Source organism: Rosa chinensis, chromosome 4 (assembly GCF_002994745.2).
Source record: "Rosa chinensis cultivar Old Blush chromosome 4, RchiOBHm-V2, whole genome shotgun sequence".
Lineage (NCBI taxonomy): Eukaryota > Viridiplantae > Streptophyta > Magnoliopsida > Rosales > Rosaceae > Rosa > Rosa chinensis.
The window spans coordinates 59,808,266-59,821,774 of NC_037091.1; the positions used below are offsets into that span (position 1 = coordinate 59,808,266).

Genomic DNA, 13,509 nt, shown 5'->3' on the forward strand with positions numbered 1-13,509 from the left:
TTTGATGTAATTATTATTGTAATTATTATTAATCAAAAGGGCAAGTTTATTGTTCATTGCTTATATTTGATATTTGATTGAACAAGGTCCAAGGAATATGAGTTAAAGAGAAAGTAATCTAAAGAGTTAGATGTGTGAGACCTTTACTCTTTCACACTCATATCCTAAAAGGTTCCTAGTCATAGGATTATCACTTGGACATTGATAATCCGGAAAGACTAGCACATACTATGTATGCTCAAAATGGAGGATGATATGTCTCTTGTCATTTGTGTGGAGACACTAATACAAGTATATGGGTGCTCTTAATTTAAAGAGTACACTGAACGCGATCATTAGAGTTCTTGTATGGAGTCTTACTTACATGTCAAACTTGAACTCTAAATTGCAATAATACAAATTAGTCCTTTGACCTGAGACACCATAGTTGTCTTATGAGTGAATGGATTATCTCTTGATGATGCAATAATATTGTGTCCCTTAATGGATATAATAGATGCATTCATTGGTATAATCAATTCGGTCATGGAGACATGTGAGTGTACAATAAGGAATCTCTATCCTTAAGTAAATAAGGTGTATGTTCAAAGATGTGATTCAATGAGTCTTTGGCCAAAGCATTGAATGAGATTAAAAAGGAGTTTTTAATCATATTCTAAGAATCACATAAGAATGAAAATCACATTAGGGGATTGACATATCAATTCCATACCCCGATGATGTGATTTAGAACATAGTGTTAGAGAAGGACCGTATTGTATTGTAATTCCAATTGAATAGGTTCTTTGTCATTCTACATTAACTAGGGTAGTCATGATATGTTGCAAGACGTCACTCATGACTTGTGAAGTCCCCGAGGATTAATAAACATTTATAATCCTAATAACAAGGGAGAATCAAAAATGGAGTTTTTGATTCGTAAACAAAATAGAATGGTTTCTATAAACTTCACTGCCTTGTTAATTAGAACCTAAGAGATCGCACACCATATAAGTGGATCATTGAGATTGTATATGAAGAAGATTAAACAAGAGTTGGTTATGACCAAATAATTAATTAGATTTATTATTTGGACATAATTAGGATTTTCGGGCAAAACCGAACCTATTGGGCCTAAACGATTGTCGGGTTTTTTGGTGTGGACTTGGGCTTCACTAAATGAGATTTAAATGAAAGCCCAAGACACATTTTTAGTGCCCAATAACAAGTATGGACCAGCCAAAAAATATTGGCTTTATGAAAGTCAATATTTTCTTTTAGTAATTAGAGTTATTTCCTATTATATAAAAGTGAAAGCATGGACATAAGAATAAGTGTGTCTCCACACTATTATTTTCAGATTTGAGAGAGAGAGAGAAAGAGTTCTTTCTTGGTCTATTACAAAATTAAAGGAAAGAAGAACACTTGCATAATTTCTTCTTTTCTTTCATCTTTCTTCATCTCTTGATTCACTTGGTGAAGATCCTTAGATGCCATATCTTTTTGTGGCTTTCCTTACTACATCAAAGAGAAGATTACAAGCACAAGAAGGAGTACAAGAAGGAGTTCTTAATCCAAGGTGCTTCAAGGTGGAGGAAACACACACAAGGAGAGATCAAGGAGAGGAACTTTGGTGGTTCACTTGGATCGGATTGAGATCACGCTCCAAGGGTGAGTAGAACATAAACTCCCTCTTTGTTCTTCCTTACTATGCATGCTATGTTTACATACATATCACAATAAGCCAAGATCATGGGTTAAAGGAATGGATTTTATGTTTAGTTAGTAGTTTAATGGTTAAACTAATTCCGCACTAATTAAAAAGTTTTGAAATCCATCCATTCCTTCAGATATATTGTTCAACTTTGTTTCTTGATAATTATATGCAAGGGGGTTTAGTTAGTACGTTGCAGTATCTCTTTGCTTTATAGGCTTGTCAAAATTATGGATTGTAATTCACATCTTTAACATATTAGCCGTTGTCAAAACTAGGTACTAGAACATACATTTTAGGCCTAAAAGTGTTTTGAAGTGTGGCTCAATTGAAAATTTTGTTTTTTTGTTATGAGTGAAGTCTATTTACACGAAGCAATTTTTTAGTGCTTGGAGGTATTATAGTTGATGCTTATCATTCTTTAAATTGGTTTAGTATAATTCTCAAACTAATGGGCACTGTTGGATCAATCATTTTTAGGAACATAATCAGCAAACTTTGAGATAGAAATTGATTGATTTTGCTTTATTCTCGCTTGCTTCTCTTGATTTCTTATTACCCGATGGTGGATTCAAAAGAGATATCAAGTGTGACTCAATTAAATCTCGGTCAATTGTCTCTGTTTGCAGGGAATTTATGATGATATGAACTTGGGATTTTACCTTTTTGCATATGATGACATTGGGCATTTCCTGCCAAAAGGTCTGCGACTCATCTAGTCACATTTGCAGTTTCACTCGAGTTATCAGTAAGCACCCAGTCTTTTGGACAGCAGCCCTACTTTTTCCCAGTCTTCGTTTCTCCCAAAGGAAGAAATGAGTACGTGATGTGGTAGGTTAACTCACTGTAATTATCAGAATGTACTCAAATCTGAAAAGTATATTGGAAACCAGTCCAACAATACCATAGAAGGGCTGAAGAAATAATGAGGATTGTCTCATCTCGATTGGATTGGAGAGAAATTTTGTATTTGCTCCAAAATGCTTTAGGCTGTGGAATAATGTTGATGTTGTATTACTCATACTTTTGTATCTGAAGTGCACTTTTATAGCTGGAATAAATAGAGAAATTGCCAGAATTTTGTTGGTGGTTGTACACTTTTTTGTTTGACATATAATGAATGCAATACACTGTTAATCACATGTCACTAACTAAGTAACTGACCATGTCATTAAGCAAGTAACTGTCAGTAGCCAAGTCACAAGTTAATAGCTAAGTCACTGTTAATTAAATGTCACTAATTAAGTAACTGAGTAACTGTCAGTAGCCAAGTCACAAGTTAATAGCCAAGTCACTGTTAATCACATGTCACTAACTAAGTAACTGACCATGTCACTAACCAAGTAACTGTCAGTAGCCAAGTCACAAGTTAATAGCCAAGTCACTGTTAATCACACGTCACTAACTAAGTAACTGACCATGTCACTAACCAAGTAACTGTCAGTAGCCAAGTCACAAGTTGATAGCCAAGTCACTGTTAATCACATGTCACTAACTAAGTAACTGACCATGTCACTAACCAAGTCACTTCAGCAATTGAATATCATTGTAAACTGAACATGAATTTGATTCTGGTTATCGATAATGATGATGATGATAGGTTTAACATGAATTCAATTAATGATGATTAATCGATGATATTTGCTTTTATTATTTGTGGGATCGTTGTACATTGGTTTTAACTGTAATCAGAAGCTTAGACAAGTCTTGTAAATTGGAACGTCTTGACATTGTTGTTGTTTCTTGTTTGTGTATTTATTCAAGATTAAGTTTGGTCTCACTGATGTTGTGGCATTTCTTCTTTTACACAAGTATTCACTTCCTTTAATGTCTTCTCTTCATTTTCTCTTGCTCTTTCGTATGAGGGCAAAGTTACAGATAAATACCTTGGAGAGAAATGAATCAAATGATCATGGCACAAGATTCATACATGTCAAGCTATACGTCGAATTAAAGGTAGCAAGAAAGAAGGTTAAATATATTGTTTTGTTGCTTTCCCGTTACGAACTGAACTATTGAACAAGAAGCTAGGTAGCAGTACAAAACTACAAATGATTGAGATATAACTCCCAAGCCGATGAGTAGAACACAAGTCTGTGCAGCCAAAGTTGTTTCCGTGTTTAAATGATAATTTCAAAACGGGTGAGAGCCTCCGGTCTTTCCATTTCTCCGTGTTTAAATGCAGGGTTGAAGACGAAGAAGCAGGACAAATCCAATGGCATATGTAGTGAGAGCAGCTAGTACTGAATTGAGCACTGAAGACCAAGTCATTCAATTTGTTGTCGGCCAGGTCTGTCTTCCCCTAGTTGCCTCTGTTTTGAAGTAACATTAATCTAAGACATAACCCTTTTAACTTTTCTACTTGGATACTTCAGGTGGCCCCTACAAAAAAGTCAGAAAAGTAGGGTTTATATCTGCCATTCCAAGATCAGCTGCAAGCAAAACCTTGAGGAAGGAACTTGTTAGTTTACAAAGCAAATTGCAAATGGTCTCCAGACTATAATGCCTTTTCCTGCTGGCCAACTTCTTTCAGTAGAACATAGTGAGACATGACTAGTGACATACCCATGTCACATTCCTCCGGGCTTCACTGGCTAGTGACATAACTTGGTTAGTGACATCCAATGTGACTTACCTAGCAACTTGGTTAGTGACATGCATATAACAGTGACATGTAATGTGACATGACCAATGACATGGATATAACAGTGACTTCACCAGTAGCTTGGCAAGTAACATGTGATTGATACTGACTTTAACAGTTACATGAACAGTGACATGGTCATGACTGTGACATGGTCAGTGACCTCACTAACTAGGAATCTAGGCTGGCCAGTGACTTGATCCGAAACATGTGTATAACACTGAGATGGTCAGTGACATGCAATATGTCACTCCATAGTCATGCAATGAATATGTCCCAGAAACGTACCACCATTCAAAGTGGAATTCTCCTGGTGCATCAATTGCTGCATAACCAAATCTAAAATATGTTTACTCTTGAGAAAATCACTCAATATATACCATGAAATCATCTAAAATAGCGTTATGCAAACACATACAAAGTGGAATTTTGTCAATATGACAACAAAAGGGAACAACTCAAAAGTGATACATCAGTTACACTATTATTACTAATAAATTAAAAGAGTATCAAAAGCTAAAAGTTACCTACTGGATCTGTACGTAGCATCCTTTCTTTCAGTCATAAATGCATTTGCAAAAGTAGTCAATTTCCTTTTCAACAAACAATCAAGAATATAAACATCAAGCCTGTAGCAAAAAACAAGTCAAAGTAGGGTAAATATCAAAAAACTGATAATCAATCCAGAGCACAAAAAGGAAAAGAACAACACACAACAACAAATTAATAAATCACATGCAGACTTAACATTGAATATAGAAACCCGAGTAGTCCAATACTTACATCTTATCAGCTTCCCAATTATCTTATGGACAAGAAACATAATAATAAGGAAAGCATCTTACCAAGAAGCTTTTTTTTCTAGTTCTACTTTAAATCACTGTTCTTGAGGGAGAGCATCTACCACGACAACAATTTAAGTAAATCAAAGCAAATGAAGCAGATTTGCAATGAGTCCGCTATTAGATTGACACATAAGAGTCTCATAACTCAGAATTACACTAGATCAACCAAAACCGAACCAGATCAACAAGAATTACACCATAATTCACTAAAATCGGATTTATACGCCTCACAATATGCAATCAGGTCAAACAGATTGGCTATAAACAAAGAGATCCGTATGAACGAATTGTCAATTTACTAATGAGCATCGAAACACTATGAAAAATTGAGAGAAGAAAACCAGATCGAATTTGAGAGCGGTGAAATTGATTGCCTATTAGAAACAGAAATTACCTTCATCGTCACGGTTGTCGTCTTTGTTTACGTGAGGCTGAGCCATCGGAAACCGGAATGAATCTCCGAAATCTGGATGAACTGTATGAGAAGGGGCAGCCGGAGAAGCCCTCGATTGGGGTGCGATCGTGTGCGGTGGAGAAGGAGCAGCTGCCACAGGCGTCCTAGTCGCACTCTTAGCAGAGGACCAAGTTGTCAGCGGAGCAACAGAAGGCAACGACCTCAGAGGCGCAATTGACAAGGGTTCATACACGCTTGAGGAAGAGGGAGAGAGGGCTGTGGTGGCAGTTTTTGTAATTAAATGTAACTCTAGTGGTAGGTTGCGAAGAGGTGATCTTAATTATCATGGGAACATTTATGTATCCTGACTTATAATAAGACACTTCAAAATGACCTCTTTTATGATTGGCCCTATCAATTAAGCCACTATATGCTTTTATCCCTTATAAAGCCTCAAAAATATAAGAAATATAAATATTTACAAAAATGTCACTGCACTTTTTTATTTATTTATTATTTATGAAAATATATATCACTGCATCTAAACAACTATTTTTATTAATTGAAAAGCTACTATTAACTGCCGAAACTGTCAGCGACAATATATTGTTAATGAATTGAAAATCTACTATTGTTCTTTAGAAAAATTATTGTTAGCTAGTTGACAATAGTTATTTGAAAGAAGATAGTGGCTTTTTGATAAATGACAATAATTTTTCTGAAAATTGAGAGTGGATTTTCGGTACGTCGATAGTAACTTTTTGGTTAGAGATGGCAATGGGGCGGGTTGGGGATTGGGATCACAATACCATCCCCATCCCCACCCCAATCCCCAATAAAAATATATTGGGGATTCCCCGTCCCCATCCCCACTGGGGATGAAGCCTCCAAACCCGCCTCAAATCCCCTATAAGAATTTATAAAATAGAATAAATTTTTTCTCATATTGTCTTTTTTAAAATTAAAATCTATAACAAGTAAAATTAAAACATGATTAAATTCATAAATCATAATTCAATGAGTGCAAAAGTCAAACACCATTAAAGTAAAAATTTAGTCATTAAAGTAAAGTAGTAAATATATATATATATATATTTGTGATTTATATTAAAAATATATATATATATATATATAAATTAAATATATGTAAATATCATTGGGGCGAGTTTGGGGATGGAGATCATAATACCATCCCCGATCTTAGATAGCGGAGATTGGGGATCCCCATCCCCATTCCCCATTCGTCCCCGAATTCTCCCCCCATTAGGGGCGGGTATCCAATGGAGCTCCGCCCCGCTGAGGATTTTTGCCATCTCTATTTTTGGGAATTTGATAGTAGCTATTTTGACTCGGTGATAATTTTTGTAAATAATAACAATTGAAAGTGTGGTGACATTTTTATAAATATTGATATTTCTTTTATTTTGGTGACTTTATCAGGAAAAAAAATTAGGTGGCCTAGAGAGTAATAAAACTTATTAAAAGTGGCTTTATTTTTCATGGCCTAAAAATCAAATATATATATATATATATATATATATGAGAAGTGAAATTCACACTCCCTGTTTTACAATCCGCATTTCATGTTTCCTTTATTTATTTTTTTGAAATGGGCCGGTGCGGCTGCCCTCAAGCCTTAATTAGTGAAACAGCGGAATACATGGGGGGGGACATGATACCTAAACCCCATATAACAAATTACATCAAGAGAACTTCCTGAGATAATAACAGGAGCCTCAACTACAAACATGTATCCTAATAAGCACCAACTAGCAAAGAGCGCTCTATTGGCGTCTCTATTTGCTTTGACATAAGTCACACAGCGGTGACACAACGGAAAGACAATTTGATCTGTAATCATGTTTCCTTTATTAACATCTTAAGTTTTTTTTTTTTTTTGTAGTGTGGATTATAAAAATGTGATGTTACGATAATACAAAAGGAAACATGAAGTGTGAATTGTAAAATAATAAAAGGAAATATGAAAATATAGATTGTAAAATGGAGAGTCTTAATTTCAATATCCTATATTAATCACTATATAACAAAGAAAGTAAATAACCCTTCATTATTCTTCATAAAAAAATTTGCTATTTTCTCTATTAATCTTATTTATTTACAATATCTCATGTGAGCCAAGTAGTTCAGTATAATTAGGTTGAGAATCGTGGGGAGGGGAAGAGTACAGCAATTGAATTACATACTTCATTGATTAATTATACGCTCTTTAAGACAAACTACAAAAAATGGCCAAACCCCTTCAAACCGTAATGATCCGCCCTCTATACACCCCTATCCACGAGGTAGGTAGCAAAACCTCCAATACAAAAAAATATTAGCATATTTTCCTTAAATTTCTTCAGCTATAAAGACAAAGAATAATTCTTCTTCTTCTTCTTCTTCCTCTTCTACCAAGAATGTGGAAGTTTATAGTTCAAATTGCTACCCAGTTGAGCTGGTTGTTCAACTACTTGCTTTTCTATTCTTTTGCCAAACCCTACTATGAGTTTGGATTGCCCGCAGAAGCTATAGAGACTCTTATTAGCACAGTCCACTACGAAAGCTCCAACCCTGTTGTGAGTTCTGAAGAAGAATGTGCTGTGTGTCTATGCAAAATTGGGGAAGCAGAAGAGATGAGAGAACTGAGATGTGCTCATCTCTTTCATAAAGCTTGCTTGGACCGTTGGACAGATCTTAATCATGTCACGTGTCCCCTTTGCCGGAGTTTCCTAGCTCCCCCAGTAAGTTCAGAATCCCAGTCTCAAATTGAAGTGCTTCGTTTTAGGTTTTGCTCTTTCCAGTCAAATAGATATTGTGATATATGGTGGTTGCGCTAAACCAGTATCAAGCGATGAAAATAAAGACATTGTGTTACTAAGTATATAAATGCCACTTTATACTATGTTTTGGAGTTGGTTCGTGTTACCTTCAAATTATAAGAACTTTAAATTATAAGATACAACCTTGCAATCTAGCTACTCTTTTAAAGTTGTAACAATTTCGTAGTCTGTGATCACTTGTCCAACACAAAGTTGTAAAATTGGTGGACAAACTTCTATTCTTGCTATGAAGCCTTAGTCAAAGATATTAAATTTGGGACCTCTAGGGCTCTACCAATAAATTATCAGAGAAAATATATTATTAAAATAATATGAGTTAACTAAATGAATTACTATTTATTTTTTGCATCTTATCCGAATCCCACCTCATGTAGCATATCCACATAATGAAACATTCTAATGTGCATGTTGGTTTCCATGCCACAAGAGATGTCATATTAAATGAGCTTTAGTTGAGATGTAAAAAAGTGATTTACTTAGTTTTATTCGAATAGTATTAATAATGAGTGTGCATGGACCAACAAACTATCCAATATAATACGACCTCATGAAATAATAAGGTTAGACTACTGCCAAGTAAATTGGGGCTAATCCAAGTGATTAGGAGCTAGAAATTGTCATAAAGGAGGGTAAATTTCTTTACTTCATGTTGAGCCCTTCTAATGAGATCCACAAAAATGAGGATCAATTGAGGACTTTTTTGTGAAACTCACTTTTCAGTTACATTTCCACAAACTAATCGTTATATGTTTAGATATTTATGTGTAGATCATTTATGCAATTTTTCAACCAAATTGAAAATCGTCGAGGCATTCATAAATCGTAATTTATCAGTTATGAACATGAACAGTTCATATTTGACAGATTTGGTTCGTTCATTGATTTGATATAGTTCAGTGTCTTAACCATTAGCAATTTAGAAGAAAATTTTCAAAAATTATCTACTCATGCATATATTAATATCTAACAGTTTATTTGCCATAAATGTAATAGAAAAGTGAGTCTCTCAAACAGTTGATTAGAAAGTTCTAAACTAGTTTTCATTTTAGTGATCCTCATTAGAAGGGCTTCTTTGAATTGTATAGATTATATAGTAAACTATAAATTGGGTTCTATAATTCCTTTTTTCTTTTTAAGTCATCTTACACTGATCTCTCAAAAACAGAAATCATATTACACCGGATATTTTTACCCCAAAAAACGGTGGGTAGATAACAAAGTCACAAATTTAAGTGATGATGTGATACATCGACATGCAAGACCCTAGGCTCCAAGTCTAGAGGTGTACCTGTGACCTATCCACGAGAGGTCGGCGCCAGCCCCGGATTGCCGCTCCACCACTCAGGGGTAGTGGACAGAATTGAGTCAATTGACTACTAGATTTGGAAGTCTTCCACTCTCCGTCGGTATGAATGAAAAAAGAACACGCCATGCATAATGAGTTTAACTCGAGTTTTTTGTCTGCCGGCAGACAGTTTTTCCTAATAATCTTCTTTCTTTGTTTGTTTTCTTTTAATCTTTCTCAATTTTTTATGTCTGAGGCACTCTGAGCACAACATTAGGTTTCCCTCAATCATAAAGATCCTTATTAAATCAAAGTGATGTCCAAATTAATTCAATTTCAAAATGGTTTTATAATTCGTAATAGTTTAGAAATCCATTATATATATAGAAGATTATTTAATCCGGGTGGAATTCTGAACGTGATGATCCCTTTTCATTAAGGATTGTGGTGCTTAATGCTCTAAATAGATTATCACAACCGAACTAATATCATCTACTTCTTTAATTATTATTGAAAAAAAAAAAATACTAGTCGAAGGTGTACGGTTTCTGACTTGATCTCGATTCTTACTCAAAACTCTGCTAGGGCTACCTTCCAGTTGCGAAAGTAATCAAACATACATGGAAGCTGACTCAGTGATCAGCGGAGAGCTCCCACCCGAAATCATATGCTTCCAGATACTCCCAAGGCTACCGACCAAGTTTGTGATCCGTTGCAGATGCGTCTGCAAATCATGGTCCTCTCTCACCCGCAACCCTTCTTTTCTCACCGTCCACCGTAGCTTCCGGTGCAGCCCTTCCACTCACCTCCTCTTCACCACGTCGGACGACTCCACAACCACACTTCAACACTTTCACTCTGTGAAACTCAACCAAGAAGAAGGAGAAAAGAATGTTATTAATCCAACAACAGACCTCTTTAGCCTTCCAGCACCGTCCTATTCCTTTCTCGGCGGCACACATAGTATCAACGGCTTGACGATTTTAGCCGATCAACTTAATGCCAAAACGGTTTATGTTTTCAATCCCTGTACTGAACAGATTATAACTCTTCCCCATACCAGCCTTGAAGCCGAATTGTTTACACACCATCTCGGATTCAGTGCTGTTACAAACGAGTATAAGGTTTTCCAAGTGCATTGGTCTGGTAATGAGGATTACCCGAATTATGTGACTTCTCTGAGGTTCAAAATTTTCACTCTGGGTACAACTACATGGAGGCACATAGAGTTGGACTTTCCTTTTGATCCTGAAAGGCTAGACTTTGCTAAGAAAAGTGTATGCCTCCATGGAGGCATACATTGGATGCATACGAATCAGAAGATTATAGTTGCATTTGATGTTGGAGCCGAAAGATTCAGAGCCAACATCCCACTTCCCGGAGATTGTGACTCCGGGAATATTGTTGAAGTGGGTGGATGTGTGGCTGTGTATGACACATCATTGCTTCAACAGGACATGATGTTATTGTGGATTTTGGAGGATTACCAAAATCATGTGTGGGTTAAGAAGAATATCATATTTACCTCGAGTTGGGAGAAATTAGGGTGCCCTATTCCGTTGGGTACAATCCACACAGGTGAGCTCCTGCTCAAGCCTACCTTACGGGACTCGGGCAATGTCAGTGTTCATCTTTACAATATAGAGAGCGATAGCTTTCGGAAATGTAAGATTAGTTTGCCGGTGAAGATTGGTCTATGGAGCTTGCTTACTAGTTATGATGAAAGTGTGATCACCTTGAGATCATGAGATGGCCAGTTAAATTTTCTATATGGGGGAGGTGATTGTTGTTCTTCGTTATTAGGTACGACTGCTATTAATTAGTAGTCTTTGTTCTTATTGTTTTGTCTTCTTGATTTGGGTTGTCCGACTCTAGAGTGATCACTTGATAGTAGACTGTTAATGTCAAGGTACTTTTACTGAAACTTTCAAATTTTAATATAGTACTTGTTTAATTATTACTTGATCGACTATAACAATTACAGGATTTTGGCCGTGTCCCCCATTAGATTCTTCAATTTCTAATGGAACTTATTTCGTTAAAGAAAAACGATGACCATTATTTATAGCCAAAATAAAAAGAACCAGAAGTATAGTCCCGTTAGGATGACAATGAGACGGCCTAGCTAGCTACTGCGACACCTTAAATTTTTTACGCAGGAAAGTAAATATGATTCTTTTGTTTAGATAGTCATATTTGGATTCTTTTCTTCTAGAATTTTACTTGTTTTCTTGCTCCGCAAGACTCTAAGAGAGTAAACTGAGACTCGTAGCCTATACAAGGGCAAATTAGGTGTTGTATTATTCATTCGATGGTTTATATTGAAATCAAGTGTTCTCTTGAATTGTTCACAGTTGTGACCATTCAAGCACCGAATTGCCTAGTGTCCGAGCTCCATGTCTGAATCGCAACAGGGATCCAGTCCTTACGTGGCTCACTATGCCCCAGTGCTAAGTCCAACTTTCTCCTCCGAAGGTTCTGTGAAGACTGTATGGAATGCATTTGGGACATGGAGAAAGTCCGTCGGGGAAGCTACAAAGAAGGCTATGGATATCACCGGAAACACGTGGCAGCACTTGACAAGCCCTAGTTTTGCTGATGCTGCCATGGGAAGAATTACACGAGGAACAAAAGTTTTAGCGGAAGGTGGTTACTATAGGATCTTTCGATCGACCTTATTTGAGATTGTTCCTGAGGAGCAACTTCAAAATTCATTTGCATGTTACTTATGTACGTCGTACAGTCCAGTAATGGGAGTGTTATATGTATCTAATGCAAAGATTGCTTATTGCAGTGATAATCCCATTTTATACAAAGCTGAAAACCAGACTGAATGTAGCTATTATAAGGTGGTTTTCCCACTGCATCAGCTTAAAGCAGTTAATTCTTCGTTAAGCAGATCCAATCCTGGTGAAAAGTACATACATATTAATTATTATCTCAACTGATAACCATGAATTTTGGTTTTTGGGGTTCTTAAATTATTTTGGTGCTGCTCAATGCCTACAAGGCGCTCTACATGCCCGGAGCATATCCTTGGGATAGTTTTTGTAGCTGTGGCAGACTTCTTTCGTTGAACCCGTCGTCAGATATAAGATGTTATGTTACTTTGAAGTATGATGACTATGATCACAACATGATCTCCGTTTTAGTTTCATAGATATAGACATATAGTGTGTAATTATATCTATATATTATATAATGTGGTTGTATGGCCAGATGAAAACAAAGAATGTGTAAGTAATAGGAAAAGTGAAGAGTTCAATATTTACATATTGAATACGAGTGAACGCTAATAAGGAAATAGGAGTTGAGTCCGATAATGCAGCACGACCAGTTTGGGGTATGATTAGGAAATGTTTGATTAGGTTTCCAAGTCCTAATCGGATTTGGGGTTTGCTAAATCATAGATGGGATCCCTTTCCTAGTTTGGTTCACGTTGTTCTATTCAAATAGCCAAGAAGATTGAGAGAACGTACTCATCTCTGTACTCAGCTAGACCAACCATGGAAGTTGAACCTGATGTTGCAAAGCTTATCCCCAGCAACATCATACTGTCTCATATCCTCCCATGGCTACCTGACAAGGCCCTAGCTGATGAGGTTCAAGTGCGTCTGCAAATCTTGGTCCTCTCTCATCCGTGATCTTTTCTTTCTCAGGGTATATGGGAACTTGCACAACAGCCCCACCACTTACCTCCACGTCTACTTCTGGCAACACGAGACCGAACCCATAAGACCAAAACGCTTGCTCTCCATGCAAATCAACCAGGAAGGGATTTGTCCTACACCTCCCATCGACCTGCTTG

At 36.4% G+C, this 13,509-nt stretch overlaps 1 protein-coding gene and 1 pseudogene across 1 annotated transcript; both read left to right on the plus strand.

Moving 5' to 3' along the window:
* The first annotated feature begins 10,321 nt into the window (after nucleotides 1–10,321).
* On the plus strand, nucleotides 10,322–11,449 carry LOC112199673 (F-box protein At4g19940). Its single transcript, XM_024340653.1, has one exon. The coding sequence runs from the start codon at nucleotides 10,322–10,324 to the stop codon at nucleotides 11,447–11,449; it is 1,128 nt and encodes a 375-aa protein (XP_024196421.1).
* A 648-nt stretch (nucleotides 11,450–12,097) lies between these two features.
* Nucleotides 12,098–12,746, plus strand: LOC112199674 (annotated as a pseudogene).
* Nucleotides 12,747–13,509: the final 763 nt, after the last annotated feature.

Coding starts and splice junctions, on each gene's coding strand:
- LOC112199673 (XM_024340653.1), top strand. CDS start 10,322: ATGGAAGCTGACTCAGTGATCAGCGGAGAGCTCCCACCCGAAATCATA.